General features: G+C 47.5%; 1 protein-coding gene across 2 annotated transcripts; it reads left to right on the top strand.

Annotated features, from left to right (window-relative positions):
• Positions 1 to 1,035: 1,035 nt before the first annotated feature.
• Positions 1,036 to 19,824, top strand: Mlc1 (modulator of VRAC current 1). 2 transcript variants are annotated; one of them, XM_057791828.1, is made up of 12 exons: positions 1,036 to 1,160; positions 1,658 to 1,856; positions 2,901 to 2,990; positions 5,320 to 5,373; positions 5,744 to 5,845; positions 11,752 to 11,853; positions 12,234 to 12,305; positions 12,753 to 12,869; positions 14,653 to 14,709; positions 15,304 to 15,426; positions 17,347 to 17,508; positions 18,536 to 19,824. In XM_057791828.1, the coding sequence occupies exons 1-12, from the start codon at positions 1,093 to 1,095 to the stop codon at positions 18,608 to 18,610; spliced, it is 1,221 nt and encodes a 406-aa protein (XP_057647811.1). In that variant the 5' UTR covers positions 1,036 to 1,092; the 3' UTR covers positions 18,611 to 19,824. The 2 variants fall into 2 exon arrangements, with proteins under 2 accessions (XP_057647811.1, XP_057647810.1); XM_057791827.1 differs by having other exon boundaries at positions 1,078 to 1,160; positions 1,643 to 1,856.
• The last annotated feature ends 43 nt before the right edge of the window (positions 19,825 to 19,867 follow it).

Raw genomic sequence — 19,867 nt, 5'->3', positions numbered from 1 at the left:
GTTCAATCCAGTTGGATCGATGCCCATGAATTCTACTGATTTTAAAACTCAGTAAATTTGGGAGGTTCCTCAACCCATTCAAAAGAAGTTCCAGATGTGTCAGGAACAGTGTGAGAGAATTGTTTCTTGCTTTAACTTATTTATATTTTATGAGTGTGGGTGTTTTGCTTGCATGTATATGCACAATGTGTGTGTCTTGTGCCCACACAGGCCAGAAGAAGGTCCCTGGATCTCAAGTATAGACGCTTGTGAGATGCCACGTAGGTGTTAGAGTTGTAACCTACTATGTGTATGCTGGGAATTGAACCCAAGATCCTCTGTTAAGAGTACCCAGTGCTTTTAACCTCTGAGCCATCTCTCTGGCCCTAGGTAAATCTAACCCTTCTTGTTTGGTTGAAAAACTAAGATAACTGAATATCCCTGATTAGAAACCAGTAACTGAACCCAGACTGCACGTTGTTCTGCTGTTCAAGGGCCTGTTTTTTCCAAGTACTCTGGGCTGAGCCTCTTTGCGATGTGCACAAAGAAATTGTTGCTGTAATTGCCAGGACACCAGTGTCTCCAGGCAAATGAAACACATTCATGTCCCTTTTCTCTGCCTAGTGAGCAGAAATAAAGGGTGCAATGGAACGATTTTTGCCAATCCTTGGGGCTACCATGGGAACCTGTGGTGGAATTCCCAGCAGTTCAGGGGCCAGCCTTGCCAAATCGAGAACATAAAGGTTTATAAGGCCTGACAAAGGAGATTTCATCGCGTGATAATAGGAGACAAAGGAAGACTGCTCAAAGAGATGTATGATGTGACCTTGGAGCAGTTTTCTGTTTCAGGCCCTAGGCTGGTCAGGACCCACATCCAGTGCTGGACTCTGTCTTTAGCAGTACTTCTCTTTCCAAAATACTCTCCTGGCTATTATGCAGGGAGTGGGACCAGGGGTTCTTCCTCTCCTGCTTGTGTTAGGAAAGCCCCAAGCCAGGGCTTATGCAACCAAGGCAGACATTTCTAAGATCCACTCCCTTAATCTCATTGAAATTCAGGAAGCTGTGTGCCTGCTCCTGGCTGCAGTGCAGTTTGGCTGAGCTTTTGTTCCACTTATGAATAGTTCTTGCTGGAAGTCCATCACCCAGAGGCCAGCTCTCCCAACAACCGGACAGCAGCAGAGGTAAGCATGAAGACATTAAACTACAAAGTAAGTACACCCATGTAATCTCACGTTACCACTTTGTGCTCCCGCTTTGGTTGGGACTCATAAAGTTGCTGGTGGAAGTTGGAACATACAATATCTGAAGGCTCAGATGAATTTGGAGGAGTTTGGATGGTTTTACTCACTTTGAGAATTAAGTGCTTTTTCCTTTTTAAGTTCACGCCCCTAGTGTATGAGCATATTTCTTTGTGTAAGAAAGTCTTTACTTAAGCCGGACATGGTAGTGTTTACTTGTGCAGAAGTTTAAGGCCAGCCTGGGCAATAGAGTGTGATATGTCATCTCAAAAGAGAATTTTTAGAGGAATTTCTTGTGAGTGACTTAATATGACTTGAGGTTTTTCCCTTGTTGAGACTGTCCATGATGGGTTCATTGCATAGGAGGGAATGGTGGTCCAAGTCTATCCATGAGTCTCAGCTTGGCTGAGTGTCACCCTCAGTAGTATGCCTGTTTCCAGTGCCATGACACGGGAGGGGCAGTTCAGGGAGGAGCTGGGTTATGACCGGATGCCCACACTGGAGAGAGGCCGGCAGGACACAGGACGGCAGGACACGGGCAGCTACGCACCTGACTCAAAGCCGAAGGACCTGCAGCTGTCAAAGAGGTTGCCCCCGTGCCTCAGCTACAAGACATGGGTATTCTCGGTGTTGATGGGGGTGAGTAGCTCTACACTGTTTCAGAGGACTTCTGGTGCTGGCCTTGTTCTGTAGAGTACGTGACCCCGTAGACTGGGAATCAATCTGCCTCAGGTGGGCCAGGCAGGAACAGTTCCCATGTGGGTGGGGGCCCCCTAGAGTACTGACATATTATTTTAGTTTGTGTTCTATTAGTTACTTTTCTCAATATCTGTCCCTAAACCACACTTACCCTGAGCCCACAGGTCACCCGTCAGGTAGCTGGCATGACCCTGTACTCCTCCTATACATGAATGGTCTGTGAAGGTTGGAAGCCATCTCATACTTCAGGGTAGCTCTGTGGAGTGAATGACAAGAGCTGTGGCCAGGGCTGGGGTCAGGACTATAGAGCAGGAAGAGCTATAGCAGCCATAAGGACTTTGGGGACCATGGGGGACCACGGAGAGGGTTAAGTTGGGTATGGCTAGAGAGCAGATCTAAGCTAGCCCAGGGTAGGGCAGTGCCATGTGGGGCCCAGGGTGCATGTACACAGTGTTGCAGATAACCCCGGGTGCTTAAAGTGTGCATAGTAGCTGAGGACCAAGCCACTGCATGCATTTCTCTATGACTGCAGCCGAGTTCTGTGCAGCCCTGAGAATCTACATTTAGATGGGGACTTCTCCCTTTCCCCATCTCTAAGCCCTTTCCAAATCCCAGTTTGGATCAGTTTCTGCAGAAGCAATAGGGCAGGCAATTGTTTACAAGTCTATGAACCTGCACCTGTGGTAGGATCCTGAATCCCTAGATATTATCCCCCCCCCCACACACACACACAAAGAAGCAGTGTGGCAGTTTCTGTTCTGGCACCAGAGACGGGATAGGAGAGGTCCATTCCTTGGGTTCTGCTGGTCCTGCCAAGAAGAGCTGCAGTCATACAGACCCAGACATAGGCAAAATAAATATGGGAGGGTGTTGGTTAATATGGGAACAGTTAGGTTGCACTCAAAGGGCTGGGTACTGTCTCCTCAGGTGTCTCATCATGGAACAGAGCCAGTTATAACCTGAATCTATGCTGCTGTTTTGCAGAGCTGCCTTCTTGTGACTTCCGGGTTTTCGCTCTACTTGGGGAATGTGTTCCCCTCTGAGATGGATTATTTGCGCTGTGCAGCTGGCTCTGTAAGCACACTCCTCAGCCACACCAGCACCCTAATTCTCCCGTTGTGGGTCTGGACCTCTGTGACCTGGGGTTTATAGGTTGCTGGTAACTATCTATGTGACTAGTTTTGTCTCTGGTAACTACTTGTATGACTAGTTTCCTCTCTGGTAACTACTCGTGTGACTAGTTTCAGTAGTCTGACCCCTGTGTGGGAAACAGCACTTTTGAACCTGGTGTGTTGTGGTGTCTTCCTGCTCCCACTGTCCTGGGTGCCACTAAGGCCTCCGCTCTTGGTAGTTAGGAGACTGCACTCCTGCTCCTCCCAAATCCTGATGCCATGTTTCTAGAATCTCAACCATTGCCAAAGGATACTGTCCTCAAGGAGGGAAGGAGAGAGCCACTAACACCCCCAGACTCTGTGTCTCCTGCCTCCACAGTGTCTGGCTAGCTTAAGCACAGAGCACACTATCATCTGTGTGGTAGCTGGGCTATGGGGACCTTTTCATGGTGTCTGTTAAGAGACTCCATGACCACAGAAACTCTTATAAAGGAAAACATTTAATTGGGATGACTCACAGTTTCAGAGGTTCAGCCCATTATCGTTATGGCAGGTGGTGTGCAGGCAGACACCCTAAGGTCCTTCAAGGTCCTGGATCCCCAGGTTCACTCCTTATGCCTTTCCCTATTCAGCTGGTGACTGACCAGCACAGGTCAAGGTTCCTGGGAGTCTTTTCTTCCCTAAACTCCCTGCTAGGATCCCCTACCCCTCCCACAGGACTGCTCCCATAAGGGGCCTGAGTTATCTTAAAAGACAAAGGATCATGTGGGGCCCAGCAGTTAGGAGCATTTTCTGAAGACCAGGGTTCACTTTCCATCACCTGTAAAGGCTCATAACCATCTATAACTTTAGTTCTAGGGGATCCAATGCCCTTTGCTGATCTCTGTGAGCACCTGGCATATACGTGGTACATAAGGACACATGTAGGTAAAACACCCACACACATAATATACAATAAATAATTCTTTTTTAAAAAGAAGAAAATAAAGACTGAAGACACCAGTTTCTTTTAGCACCACACCCCAGCCATGTGCACATGCTATCATTGACCTCTTTGCTCCTTTGAAGGAACGTGAACCCCTTCCTGCTGCTTCCTCTCTGGCTATGTTTACTGTGTCCTCATCATGGGAGCAGGATCACTGTGTTTCTGACCAACACTGCTCCAGGGTGGCAATGATCCCTCAGTCTCAAAGGTGGGAAACACTCATGCCTGGCAGCTGTCTTCCCGGAAGCTGGGGTTTGGTCTTTGGGTTACCTAAGGAGGTCCCAAGCCTTACCTCGGGCCTCAACACAGGTTTCCTTTCCCTCCCATACCACCCACTATATATGTTATGTAGACATTCCCATTGACCTCTGTCCCATGAGCCATATCCTTTTAGGTCCCATCTACTGTTCTAGGGGACTAGGGTCCCATTGCCCACATGATGGACACCACAAGGCTTACCAGACCCAGACTGGTCCACCTCCAGCTCCCCTGACATTCTCACTAACCACCTCCTCTGGTTCTTGATCTGACTTTGGAGTCATAGCAGGGTCAGATATGGCCTGGATGACAGCCACTGAGATAACGGGACCCCTGAGTACAAGGGGACACTTCTGTTCTGGCCACATGGATACATTTTCCTTCTGGGTCATTGTTCAACAACACCAAGTTATAGTGTGACTTCCACTAAATGCTTTTTAAATTAACTTTTGAAGTATAACATTTTTATAAATTCTTTGAGAATTTCATACACATGCATACAATGTATTTGAACTATATTCTTCTTCCACTTCTTCCCCTATTCTCTCAGATCTATCTCTGACCTTCCTACTCCCCCCCCCCAACTTTATTTCATTTTTCTTTTTAATAACCCACTGAGTCCAATTTGGGCTGAGTCAACCCACCAGGGGCCATGTCATTTAAAAAAAAAAAAAGACCTGTCTTTCCCTTCCCCCACAGTCAGCAACTCCTCAGTTAGGGGTGGGGATTGGTAAGGCCCTTCCTCCTAAATACTGTTTTTAAATAAAGTTACTTTGAAATATCAAGGGACTTTCAGGGTTGAGGGAGCTCCTTGTATCAAGTAGACTGACTCAGATCAATGTAGAGACTTAAACATTGTAACACACGATTATCTTAATTATATGCTGAGCTGGAGTTAAAACCCAAAGTCTGTAGCACCATAGGCAAGAGCCCTAGCTAACACTGAGCTACACCCAGCCTGCCACACACTGTTTGAAGGCTGACACCATGTCCAGGGCACAGGACTCAGGCGAACTCTTGGCTCACCCAGGTTCTGGCTTCTTTTCAGTGCATCCCCTCGGCAATCGTGAGCTTCGCTGTGGGGAAGAGAAACGTCAGCGCGGTAAGCAGGCTTTGTACTTATTTTTTTTTTTAAAAAAATACTTAATTAATGCATATATGTGTGTCTTCATGAATTCATGTGTACTGTGTGTATCCAAGTACTTGTGGAGGCCAGAGGGTGTCAGATCCCCTGCAGGTGGAGTTCTAGGTGGTTGAAGGCACTTGAGGTGGGTGCTGGGAATCAAATCCAGGTCTGATTCCTCCGTAAGAGTAGTAAACACATCTCTGCAGCCCCGCACTGGACTTAAGCCGCCGGTGAAGCCTCCCCTGCAGACTTGGAGAGCCCACAGCGCTGAGCTGTGGAAAGCAGATGTCCTCTTGATTTTGTTAGTATTTCTAAAGAAGGAAATGCCTCCTGCTCTGTTTTCCAGATTCCCAACTTTCAGATCTTGTTTGTCTCCACGTTCGCCGTTACCACCACATGTCTGATCTGGTTTGGATGTAAACTGATCCTGAATCCCTCAGCCATAAACGTGAGTCAATGGAAGGGGATTGGGTCACATGGATTTATGTTTTGACCCGAGTCATGTCTTCCCACTGATATCAAATGCTGCTCCCACTGAGCAGGGGCAAGCCCTGGTTAGAGAGTCGCTGTAAGATGTCTTTGCTGGTGGGTGTTGAGGATTTTTGCCTATGCTTCTGAAGGAAGGAATCATCTCTATTGAATTCTGAGTTTCTTCCACTGGACAAATCTATTGAAAAGTGATATTTTAGGGTCTATTTCCCAACAGCAACAGGTTTGGGATGCAGCTCCGGGGCAGAGCATGTGATTCTAGAATGTGCAGTGCTCCACATTTCAGCCCATTGCTGCACATGTTAGAAAAGACAGTAACTTACTAATGTATCTTATCCAGTCTATGATATTGCTGTTTATGAGGCATTCTGCTATTTTTTATACTACTGAGAAAAGTGGGAAAAGATTACATAAAATGTAATATTCTATGAGAAAGAAAATCTCACCAGAATTAAGGATGCTCTATCTACTCTTGTGAGAACATACAAGAATTCAAGGACCACACAGGCTGCTATGTATAGAAGAAACGCAGCCGACTGGACACTGTGATTATTGAGTGCATGTGGCAAGTTTCTGGGTACGAAAAATAAATATAAAAATTTAACTGTGCCACAAAATTGAAAATATTCTCTAAACACAGATGCTTTATAGATTTAAGTGTGTAGAACTGGTTATGTTAACTCTTCCTGTTATTCCCAGCACTTAGGAGATGGAAGGAGGAAGATCAGAGAAGTTTAGGGTCAACCTTGGCTATATAGTTAAGTTTGAAAACAGTCTGGGCTATATGAGACCATGTTTCAAGAAACAAACAAAAAACAAAAACCCTAACCAACCAAACAAAACATATAAAGTTCCTGGGAATATGCCTAACAAGAAATTATAAACTATGGCAATTACCTTTTTATAATTATTTTATGTTTACCTGCATGCCTGTCTGTGCACTGCATGTGTGCCTGGTGCCAATGGAGGCCGGGAGAGGGTGGATGACAGGTACACACCCCAGACAAATGGAGGGTGAGCCCATGAGACAATGCAGGGCACAGTGAGAGGCTCCTCTCCAAAGTCTTCATAGGATCTGGTTCAGGGGAGCACAAAGAAGGAGAAGGATCCCTCAAGGACAGGTGGGGACACATCCTCCCACAGCCAAAGTACTGGAGAAGGGTAAGCTGGGCATGGGTTACAGGAACTATTGTAGCCGGTCAGACCAGAGTCACATCATACTGGGGCATCAGGCTATGATATGAGTTATAGCAAGTACTGAATTGAATTATCCAGATAGACCCCTTACCTGCCACATATATGAAGACTTGAGCTGTGTGGGTGCAGCTAGGAGAGACTGCTCTCTCCCAAACATGGGAGCACCCTTGAAAGAGGACACCTTCAACACAGTAGGATCCCCAAGAGAAATTGGTGCCCGAGGAGGAGGAAATCACAGAGCAAAGTAACTTGGCACACGCCGAGAGTCTCTCTGATGGCAGCAGCAGGCCCTTCAGAGAACTATTTGGTACTTGTATGTATTTTCTTAAAATGAAGACATTGCACCATCCCAAGTGGAAGCCTTGGAGAAACACTGGTACACCATGGATAAGAAGCATGCATGAGGGACTGGAGCGATGACTCAGCAGTTAGAGAACTGGCAAGGGACCAGCAGTCCCAACCTCACCTGATGTTTACATCTGCAGGACTTCAGTCCCACCTGGGCTAGAGGTCAGACTCCATAAGTAACTAGGCTCTCCACAGCCCCAACCACATTGAGACCTGATGGCTATTGAGCCAATAGTAAGAGCTACCTGGGGTAGGAGGAACCTGAGGAGCACAGTACTTGGCCCAGTCCTGCTCAGAAACTATGTATGCCTCCTTCAAGGACATCCATGTGAATGGTGACACTCAGGAACATGCCTCCATCTGTGTGGGTTGTGCCACACTGCATGCCCTTCCTCAGATCCTCTGGGCTCTGCTAAGTGCTGGGAAACCTTTGGGGTCCCTACACTGCTATTACCTGTGGTAGGACTCGGCTGTTCCTGCTCTCTACCCGTCTCCTCATGGCTAATCTTGTCAACTTGAGCACATCTGGAACCAACTAGAACCCAAGCAGCTGGGGACAGCTGTGAAGGGTTTGTCTTGATTGTATCTTTTGAGGTAGGAAGACCTCTAAATCTGGGCCATACCTTCTGCTAGCAGCCCACATAAAAGACATGGGATAAAGCAGCTCTTGCTTTTGGCCTGCTTGTCCTCGCTGGTGCTGGTGAGTTCATCTGTCCCGTGACCAAGGTGTTCCTTTGTTCTTATTAGAACCTACTTTCAGGGGATTCCAACACAGACTGGAAGCCACCAGCTCTCTAGGATCCCAGCACCAGACTGAACTAGTTCATATGACTTTTCCAAAAGACATGAGAAGAGTCATCTATTTACCGCAAATAGAAACAATTTTACAGACCTAAGAACCATGCCTTGACCCGAGTTACTCCATTTTTAATGGAGGTGCCAAGAAAGAATGACTCAGTCTACATCTTGTTCATACAAATTAAGAAAAAACATTTGCCAAGATGCACAAATTGGTAAATGATGAAATGATACCTGGGATATATCGGAAACACCAGGCACATGAGCTTTTCACCTACTCGATGGAACCCCTCACTTTGACTACAAAAGAGGCGCATCTTCAGACAGAAGTGTGGCAGGCACAGTGACCAGTCACTTAGAAACTTGTCATGAGATTCACCAAGGCTCCCTCACTGCCCTCATCCCTATGTTCCAAATCTAGCATAATACCTTCTTGTTCTAATTACACCAGCCCACTTCAAACTGACCCTTGACCCTTGAAACTGACCCACTTCCAAACCCTCCCTGACCTCCATTTGACATCCTTTGCCGGAGCAGCTTGTCCAGTCCCTTAGAGACTTCTCACACCTGTGTCAACTCTGCCCCTGACTTCAGAACTCCAGTTTCTCCAACTTCTCCTATTGTCAAGTATGGTAATACACTCGGTTGCAGGTTTTTATCTCAGCTCAATGCTATTTGGTTCTCCTTGCCCCTGGAGATCTGGGGAATGGGGGTTAAGTTGCGCTTGTCTACCAGTACCCTCTAGCCTGGCCTCAGGGACGGCTGGACCTATTTTTTCTCTGGCTTTGTCCTCACTGATCTGGCAGGGCTGGGTCTACAAGGCAGGTGGTCTCATTTGTAACCACTCTGCTTGGAGCTCCCTGGAGAAGTTGCAGTCCTTGAGACAATCTACTCTAACCGTCACAGGCTCCCCTTGTCCGAGAACTCACTTTCGTGAATTATCTGTCACTGAAGTGAGTGTGCTGACTGTTCATTGTCAGGATCCCAAGGAAGCAGGCACGTGGAATTATTTTTAAATATCATCCACATATTATTTCTGATATCATTATGTTACAACACGAATGCATAGTCCAAGTGCGTTGATTCTTTGACATTTACCAAGGCTCCCCATGTGGAAAAACAGATTTCTCTTAGTGTTCCATGGTAGTTATAAAAGAATGAACTATTTGTTTTATTTACGCAGAGAATTGCATTTGTTTTTTAAATGTTGACTTTCTAACTGTCTAGACATCGTGAAGACAGTGGTTCAGGAGACACTTGGCATTGAAAAGAGAGTTACTGTTCATAGATTCCAGTGGAGGAAACACCCACACCATCAGAGCCACCAGGGGAGCAGCAGGGCAGTGTACAAGCAGAGGTAGTGACAGGGAAATAGGCAAGCATTTCCATTGTGGCTGCCACAGAAAAGGACAGGTCAGACGGGAGAGACAGATGACCCTCCAGCTTGAATAGCTTCCAAAGGCGCTGGACTCTAGGCCATCCCTAGTTGCCTGGATCCTGCCCTGGGGTGACAGGCAGATAGATAGTAACCAAGTTAGGGGCCATATGGGGTTGGAGGGTTGTATACAATTTTTTTTTTTTGCCTACTCTAGTGATTACCCATCCCTAGGAAGATCAAGGCTGTCCAGGGTCAGTATGACCACATGCCAAGCATCAGAACACAAAAAAAATAAAATGTGCTTAACATAGCATATTTCTGGTTTTAAGTGTGTGTGTGTGTGTGTGTGTGTGTGTGTGTGTGTTGCTTGTTTTTGGCGAGACAGGGTCTCACTATATAACTCTGGTTGACCCGGAACTTGATTTGTAGACCAGACTGGCTGTGAACTCAGAGAGCACTGGAATAAGGTGTGTATCATCATGCGCGGCTGGATAAGAGTTTGTATGTGTTTGTGCTTTGGATCAGTTTCTGAGAAAAGTAAGTTAAATTCTTAACCTGCAGTTATTGGTTTATCTATTTCTCCCCTAAAGTCTGCTGTTACTTTGTATATTCTGATGTTTTGTTAGTCAAATATTTCTGTATAGTCTTTCCCTTACAAATTTACTTTCAAAGCTTCACATATAGTGTACAACTATCATCCCACAACTCGGGAGGCTGAGAGAGGAGGGCTGTGAATTCCAGACTAGCCTACACATGCAGAGGGAGTTCAAGTTCAACCTGGGCAGCTTGGTGAGACTATTTCAAAAGAGGGGCTATGGTATAGTCAGTGGTAGAGTGCTTATTTAACACGTAAGGGATCTCAAGTCCATCTCCTAGTATTGCATAGTGAGTGTGTCCATATCGGTTAAGTATTTATTTATTATTTGTTTATGTAGGGCCAAGGCACAACTTCCAGTCCTTGTGATGCTAGGCTTGTGATCTGCAAGTGTGAACATTTATGTAACTGCTGACACAGTTGGCCTCAAAGTGGTTCTGCCAGCCTTCAAGCCTTGTATTTGCAGTTTCTAGAAACTGCACATGGAGCTGAGCATACTATGAAAACTGTGCTCGTGTTTTCTGTGTGCTTAGAAGAGCGTGGGAGCTTAGAGTGGAGTGGGAAATACAGTTTAAGGACTTTGATATGAGGCAGTTTTGCTCCAAAAGGGATAAAATGTAGTTTATCATGAGCAAGATAGAAGTAACCAAGGCCCAGGAACACAAACTCAGGCTACCTTGAATGACGTTCTACTGTGGAAGAGGTTATATGAACCATTAAAACCCACAATAAATGAAAGTCCTAAGTCAGTGATTTGCCAGGAAGGCAAGCGGTGGACAGTGGGAGTCACTTTTATACCTTGCAGATGTTACAACATATTTAGCTTGATGGTATTGGAAGCTAAAGAGATCTTTTATGTACACATTCCAAATGTTTTCCCTAGGAGTCACAAAGATGTTAGGCCAGATACAGATATTGATTGTGAGGGGCTGTTCAGGGACTAAAGACAGGCCCAAGTGATTGGGCTCTTTATCTGCCATATTTCAGTTCTCCACAACTACAAGGTTCTAGTTATTCAATCAGTAGGAGAGATTTCAGCCCAGATGAGACTTCTATAGAGAACTTTGGCTTCCAGGCCCGATGGCCTATGTCATGTCTTTGCATAGCCATTCACTAAGAGTAGTTTTAAAAACAAGAACTTGGGGCCAGTGATGTGGCTTAGCAGATACAGATGCTTGCTGTCAAGCCTGACAACCTGAGTTCAATCCCCAGGACCTACAGGTGAAAGAAAGTAACTGATTCCTGACTCCAAGTGTCCTCTGACCTCCACATGCATGCTATGACTGGTGCTCCCACCCCCAGTGAATAGGTGTAATTAAGAATTTTAAATATCAAAAAGCTTAACAGTGGGGGAGAGAGAGAGAGAGAAATTGAAAGAGAAAAAAAATCAAACTAAAAACAAGACCCACACAAAAGAGAGGCAGTTTGTCGCCCATGGCTTACTCAGGCCTATGACAAGGAAAGGAGAGCGGGGTTAGCCAGCTGAAGGAGGATGGTAGCTTTCTGGGGGGAAGGACTAGTATGGCTGAGGCACATGTTCCCTTTGCAGATCAATTTCAACCTCATCCTGCTCTTGCTGTTGGAGCTCCTCATGGCAGCCACAGTGATCATCTCGGCCCGGTCCAGTGAGGAGTCCTGCAAGAAGAAGAAGGTGGGTCTCCCACAGCTACCTCCTTATGTCCCTCAGCTGGGCCTGGCTGCGGGAGGCCACGAGTGCAAGGGCACAGGTATGGGTTGGGGAGCTGCTGGCTGAGCCTGGGGGCGATGGTACAGCCCCACTGCCTTCCCAGTGTCCTTCCCCTCAGGTACTGTCTTCAGGACTGTCACTGGGAGACCAGTTCTGCAAGAATGTTGGTAAGCTGCAATTGCAGTGACTGGACACGTCCGCATGCAAGCGGAAATGTCTGTACTTGCATTGTTCCTCCGGACTGAAGGGCACAGACCCTGAGGCTTTTAGAAGTATAACTCTGTCCATGCAACCAGCACCCTTTCCAGCATTCTATGGCTCCACAAGGCTTTCCTCCTTCCTAGGGTTCCATCTCAGATGGCGCCAACATTCTGGATGAAGTGACTTTTCCTGCTCGGGTCCTAAAATCCTACTCCGTAAGAAAAACCCCTTCCACTTCTTTCTCTTATGTTGATCTAGGGCTTGGCTGTGTAGCCTAGTTTGCACTGAGCTATCAGCCCTCCTGACTCAGCCTTCCGTGTGGTGGATATAGCATGGGCACCTCTGTCACTATGTGGGGCTGGTGCTCCTAATGGGGCAACTCCAAGTTCATCCCCCTCAGGCTGAGTTCTGCCCGTGAGCCTCACTGTGGCTCAGGTATCAGCTCCCACCACCATCCACCTCCTTGGGCTTTTCTAGTGGTTTCTCCATGGTCAGTGTGAACAGGCCAAAGAAGGGCACCTACTGAGCCCATGGCCTCTTCCGGGGAGGTCTGTATCTATACACTGCATTGGGAGACTTCCAGAATGTCTCTTATCTCACCACAGGGGCAGACCATTGGCGTGGTGGCCTAGCAAGATGACTGTGTCATTTCTCCTCTCTAGGTGGTAGAAGTAATTGCTGGTGTCTCCGCTGTCCTTGGTGGGGTGATTGTTCTAAATGTAGATGAAGCTGTCTCGGGCCCCCATCTCTCAGTGACATTCTTTTGGATTTTAGTGGCTGTGAGTACTTCCTGGATGGTCACCGTGTCTATGTATATAGCTAACTAGACATGGTTATCGCCAGTTTTGAGCTTCCCTCCTTAGACCCTACATAGCTGGATTTTTTTAGCACTGTGTTGGTAAAATTCACACAAGAGAGCACACAGGAGAGTCTCCCTCCCCCAGAGAATCTAGGAACCAAGGATTAAATGTATTTCCATAAAAATTATCTTAACTGCTGCCATTATATTACTTTCATATTTTTCTAAGAAATCCAATTATATTAAATGCTGCTATGGTAAACATTTAGCACAGGTCTAGCGCATGGGAATGTGTGACACTCAGCCACTCCTTTAAACACAATCCTTTTGCCATTTTAAAACATTCCAAGTCTACCTCTGTGATTTATTGTCAAGAGTCTTAACAATCTGTTGGGTTCAGATGCAGCCAAAGTTCGTTTGAGCTCATGATGCGCCCCAGAACAGTCAGCCTAAAGCAACTCCTCCACACTCAGTATTTCTACACATCTCAGATGGATGCTGAAACCATACCCATTGTGGCTTGTGTTACCAGATGTCATTTTACACTATGCCATTGCAACTTGTCATTGGCTCCTGGGATGGGAGGTGGGGCTGAAGCCTATCCTTGGGGTTCACATGGCTGAATGCAAGAGCCTTACCCCTGCTTGTTGGCATGCTTGTTCTGTTGCTTCCTGACTGGTGGCTTTGTATCCTGCTCCTGCTGTAGCCAGAGGGCACTTTTGGAAAGGCCACCCTCAAAAGAGACTCCTGTGCTGACACATTGCACCAGGCCCTGCTAATGCAGGTGCACCTACCTCGGCCTGGCCAATTCCTCTGCTCTCTCCACTCACCTTTTCTCTAAGGCCTTGACAAGTGCAGACCCCCTCTTGGTTTATCTAGGCTCAGGTATCCTGGGGCCAGTGCTGTTATCCTGGGGCTCGGGAATTTCCTTTACAGTTGTTTGTATGGATAAGAACCTTTGAGCTGGGAGACAGTTCAGGAGCCCCTCGGGCTGTTTAGGGTCCTTGGAACTCCTGGGGCCATGGCCCAGAAAGGTGGCCAAAGGGCTCCCTCAGCTCCCTGCCATCTCCACTGTCCTTGCTTGTCTGGAGTTTGGAAAAGACATTTTGGTATCCAAAGGAAGAGTCCCACACTGTCCCTAGCCCAGGATAGGCAGACCTTCCTGCCTCATCTTGAAGAGGTACACACCTAACCCAACAAAGGCTTGTGTGCAGCTCAGGGTCCATGTCTCAGAAAAGTCTGCCGAGGTGCCAGAGGTTAAGGGACATCCCTGTGAATAGAGACTAACTAGGGGGCACAAAGAGGAGGCCCTCGCTTGGGTCCTAGATTGCGAAGCAGATTCCTCTTCATATTGCTTTTGGGCCCACCGGACAGTGCTGCAGATAGATCCACATTTGCATATGTTGCACTGTGCTGCACAAGTGTGTAGCATATAGTCAAATGACCTGACTGGAAGCAGAGAGCACAGAGATGACAGATGTCAGCAAGGTCATCCCAGGGGACTTGGAGACTTAAAATGTCACTCTGCCATTCTTGCAGCTTCTCTACTTGGGGTCTTAAATGTTTATAAACAAACAGTTGAGGAACAAAAAGATACCAAACCTGTGCCTTTTGTGGCTGTGGCTTCCCTGAGCCTAGGCCACTTGTGGCAGCCCTGGCCTTCCTTCTACCAGACAGAAGGGCGCATGTCATCAGAGCAGGAGTACAGGCTAGGAGATGATTTCCTGGACACCCATCTTTAAGATGTTCTCTTTTTTCTCCAGTGTTTTCCAAGTGCCATTGCCAGCCACGTGACAGCAGAGTGTCCCAGCAAATGTCTGGTAGGTGAGGCCCAGCCCTTCTATGGTGGCATGGGTCACACTTTGGGTGTGGCTGAAAAGGAGCTGAGAAGGAGAGGCCCTCAGAGGCCAGTGGGAGGGCCAGGGCAGGCACCACTGCCCTGGAGAGGATCCACAACTGTCCTGGGGCTCCAGGGGCCCAGCTACCCTGTCTCTGAAAACAAGACATAAGCACTTCATGTTTGGAAGCCAGAAAGTCCTGTTGCTGAGCAAGGATGAAGGAAAAGATCAGTCTAGCTTTGTCCCACCTCCTGTGGAGCTGGTTAGATGTTAGCAACCATTGGTCTTTGGGCCTAACTCTTCTGAAAACGAGTATCCGTGTGGGTTGTATAGCCCTAATACATGGGGCAGTTTAGAACAGGGCTTAGAAGAGTGGGAGAAATGGATAGCACACAAGAGCTGAATTTTCATCAGCTTAGATGGTCACATGTGAAATTCAAAACCTCAGATGTCATACACAGCACTGAGTGAATGAGTAGAGTTTGTTCGGGGCCACACAGTGGTCCAGACTCACAAATTCCCAGGCAGGTAAGCGCTGGCGACACCTACTGCCCAACCTCATCTGTTGTCTGCCAGGTGGAGGTGCTGATTGCCATCAGCAGCCTGACATCCCCACTGCTGTTCACTGCCTCCGGATATTTGTCCTTCAGCGTGATGAGAATCGTTGAGATTTTTAAAGATTACCCACCAGCCATCAAAGTATGTATCCATTCTATTTTGAGACTCTTTGTTAACAAAGTCTGGGGAGGTGGCTCTGGGGCATCCACTGTTTTCCTGACAGTGGCCAGGACAAATGGGCATCCGCCTAAACAAAGTAGCCTTGCCCAGTTTGCTCTGGATGGGGTAGGATCTGATTTGCTTTCTCCATGTTGGTTCTATCCCCATGGGCTCAGAATCTGCCCCTATGTGCTCTCCCTGCTTCAGGTCCTTATGATCCCTTTCACTGAACAGAGCTGGAAAGAATTGTATGTTTACAGACAGGCTTTTGTATTGTTTCCAATTCAAGTTGAACATTCTCCGTTTTTCTTCCTGAAGTTCTTTTCATTTTATTTTTTAAAAGAGAACAAACCATCTTTTTTTCATTTTACATACCAACCCCAGTTCCCACTCCCTCCCTTCCTCCCATTACTTCCTGAAGTTCTTTTACTTGATGTTCCATAGACCAGGCTGGCCTCCTCAAACTCACAGAGATCCTCCAGCCTCTGCCTCCCGAGAGCCAGGATTAAAGGCGTGCACCACCACAGCCTCCACTGGGGGTCGTTTTTTTTAAACCCAATAATTTACCCTAGTGTTTGGTAAACACCCAGAGGAATCAGGACTCTTCTGTGCCCTTCCATTAATCTGTTCAAATGTTGCCCCACTGACCTGATAAGTCCCTGGTGATGGGAACTGGGTTATTTCCCCATCTGCTGTGATGAATAGCTCCTGGTGACCAGCCTTTATGCACAGTTCGTATGAATCTGAGGATGAGCACCTGAGAGAGGGACTATACAGACAACAGATGATTCTGGGCTCCTAAGTCCTCACTAGACGACTTTCTAACACGAGTTTTCCAGAGCACAGCAAAGCCATGGACAACAAATCTGATCTTAAGATGCTTCTCTTGTTGAAGCCACGTTTGTATAACACCCCTTGTTTCCATCAATCCTTTCACACACTTTCTCACAGGCTATGCTCCTGCCTGCAAGGTCCTCTCTTTATATCCCAGCACCTGCTCCAACCTGTCACTATGTACTGGGACTGCCCTGTGCTAACGGGAGAGGCTGTAAACCTGCCTCCTTCCCTTCCAAACAGGAGAGCTCCTCTCTGTGCAACACACATAGCTTTTGCTCTTATGCATGAATTTATATTTTAATTTTTGAGACAGGGTCTTGTTGTATAGTCCAGTACATCCTTGAATTTGAGAGCCTCCTGTCTGGGCCTCCTGAGTGCTGGGATCCTGGCCTCATGGTGTCATGTCTGTCAGCACTATGTCCTTTATGTGTTAACATTTAGTTGCTCTGTGTTTTTGTGGACTGGTGGAAGGCATCCATCTGGTTGTTTTGTGGATATTTCTGAAGCACTACTTGCTATGTGAAGTACATTTTATTGCCTCTGGTCCCTGGACTCCCAGGACAAGGATTCTTGCCCTGTCTTCTTGTTCTCCCTTATTGCCTCCCCCGCACCAGCAGCTGGTGTTCAGGTCTCTTTGCTGTTAGGTCTGGGCCCATGACTTTCCTTCAGCCAAAGGCCCTTCAGAGCCAATTGTACCAATCTCAGGATTGTGTTTCCTGCAGATATATAGTGGAAAATTTTCATTTCTCTTACCCTTTGCATACCCTCAGCACAAGCCTCGAGAGTCTCACATGAGGCTCTTTAGCCTCCCTATGGTTGTTGGATCCAAGGGGTGGAAGAAACACAACCTGGGTCCTTTTTATGCTTACTTGTTAACTGCAAGCTAGCAGAATTGCTTGAACTGGAATGTTCTGATTCAGATTACTGAAACAAGAAAGCATGTTTGGGCTTCTAGGGCTCGGTGGTGAAGGGGGGAGTGTTCTGACTCCATGGAAGTCTTAGACAAGGTGGAGAATTTGCAGAGTCTGCTTGTGGACCTGCTCATGTCCTGGTCTTTCATCCTAGTCCTACGATGTGCTCCTCCTGCTGTTGCTGCTAGTGCTGCTGCTTCAGGGGGGCCTCAACACTGGCACAGCCATCCAGTGTGTGAGCTTCAAGGTCAGCGCCCGGCTACAGGCTGCATCCTGGGACACCCAGACCTGTCCCCAGGAGCGCCCAGCAGGGGAGGTGAGTGGCCTGTCTCCCAGGATGCCTATCCTGGGTCCTCAGAGGGACCCTGCACTGATGTCCTTCAATATTTGTTGTGGCATTTTGTGGGTTTTTTTCTTATTTGCAGTTTTAAACACCTAAGAGAAATCTTGGAGAAATAAAGTTCAAACTAGGTTATTTTTTAAATGACTAAATGAGTATCAATCCATTCATGAAAAAAATACCATGGCCATAGTGCTTTAAGTTCTGCTTTCACAGACACGGAAAAAGCCTTCCAAAGACTTCCGCAGAGGGTGCCAGGCTCCATGCTGTGCAGAGGAGGGGTGCCCCTGCCTGGCATGTGGGACTCCCTACAGCTAGACATTCCTATTCTGTGGCCAGTGGGCTGGGAGTGGTCAGTACACAGTTACCTGGACAATACTCTCCCTACCCCCACCCCCTCCTAAGTTCTGATGCTCCCACAACTGAGGTTGGGTCTGCTAATGTCTCCCTAAGCCATCTGACCCCGCAGTGTCTTCCTGGACAAACTTGCCCACTGCCATCACGGAAGTGACCACAAAGTACCTGGCTGCTCTGTGCCCAAGGAGATGTCCAGGCAGGTCCTGCCTGGCAGGTCTTTCTTTGTCTTGGGCCAAATGAAGTTCACCTTGGTCTGTGTCCTGACCAGCAGGCCACAGAGCCAGATGAATAAATTGTTCTTGCCAGATTCTAGAACTGTCCATCAATGGAGGTCTGAATAAGTGTGCAAGCTAGAGTTACCCTATCTCATGCAGGAGGCGTGTCTCTGCCTCAGTTGTCCACTTCTTTTGCTGCCAGGCACACCTCCATCTTAAAGGCTGCCCCACTGGACACCTACAGACACTGTGGGAGGGTGTGTGGGCATTTCTAAGATGCGCTGTCCCTATTCTAGCACCTTCTCCCCTCAGTTGCACATGCAAAGAAGCTTGCATACAAGAACACAAGACACTGCCCAGGCCGAGCTGAATCTGTCTTCCGTCCAGGTCTGGCCCTGATGAGGTAACGCTGTCCTTGTCTCTCATCACAGGTGGCCAGAAGCCCCCTGAAGGAGTTTGACAAAGAGAAAGCCTGGAGAGCTGTGGTGGTACAAATGGCCCAGTGACTACAGGACGAGAAGACCGAGTCTCGGCGTCTGTCTGGCCTCCGGCATAGTCAACCGTACAGACTCTGACCTACAACCGCTGCTTTCTAACACATGCTTTCGCTCCTGTGCAGCAGCCAGGCTGCAAGGCGGTTCTCACTTCCTGTAGTAGTTTAACTTTGGAGCAGGCAAGCGTTGAAGGTTGCGCCCTGTCGAGTGGGTCATTCTGTGCTTCTCAGATGACCCTGCTGGCCTGGGTAAACCCTTGTTTTCCAGCCCTCTTCACTTCCTGATTTGATCTTCACTCACTCATAGGAGCTGATGTTTTGGCCTTAGGGCACTTCCATGCCTCTGCATGCTTGCCATAGTGTGGGGATAGTTTGATTGTGAGAATTGCATTGGCTTTGATTAAAATCATGACCAAGAGATGGTGTGTATGCCACCTCCCCAAACGCCAGAGGACACCTGGATTCTCTCAGCTGGCAAGAGCACCAAGGAATCCACAGTAGGTTGGGTGCCTTGTGAAACCAGGAACGATTTCAGGAATGTTTTCACTGAATCTGTCTGGTTCCTCCTCTGGGAGGTGAGCCGCAGTTTTCCTTTCCTGAGCTGGGGTGTATCAGTGGGTTCTAAGGAAGCTATTGAAAAGACTAGAGGTGCATTTTGTGACCCCGAAGAGCTGCCAGGGTCAGAGAGATAATAAAAAGCCTTCTAGGCTTCTCACTTCTAATGCCCATGACTCTGACTACCAGGGGTCATGAAAAGTGCAGCAGTTATTTTCGGTCAAATGGAAATGCAAGTAAGGCACCTGGAAGGTGGAAAGTACCCAGTAAAGCAGCTCCATCTCCAGCCTCGGGGAGTCCCCGTTCTATCTTCATCCTCCGCGGCTCCAGAGGGCTGGGCCCTGCACCAATAAGTACCATGAGAGGTCATTCTTGCCTGCATATGTGCAGAGCCCTGTAGGCTTTGGACCTACTGCAGCTCTGCCACACGATATTGGGTGGGGAGGGAGCCATGGGCAAGCTGGGATGGCAAGCCATCTGCTAGGAGACGAGAGACTTGAATGTTCAGGACCAGAATGAGGCAGCGGGGGATTGCTGCGGACTTGCACTTTCTCATTTTAGAGAGCTTAAAAAAACCAACTCATATAAATGGGCTCTAAAAATTGTCTCTTGTATACTTTTGTTTGGTAGAGTTTAATATGCTTGGGCAATAAATGCTGATATGCAAATGTGGTCATAGCCTGTTAAATGCTTCTGAAAAGAAAGAAAACAAGCC

The sequence above is a fragment of the Chionomys nivalis genome, chromosome 17, assembly GCF_950005125.1.
Source record: "Chionomys nivalis chromosome 17, mChiNiv1.1, whole genome shotgun sequence".
Lineage (NCBI taxonomy): Eukaryota > Metazoa > Chordata > Mammalia > Rodentia > Cricetidae > Chionomys > Chionomys nivalis.
The sequence above is the reverse complement of the archived record's forward strand: the minus strand, read 5'-3'. Positions and strand labels throughout refer to the sequence as shown.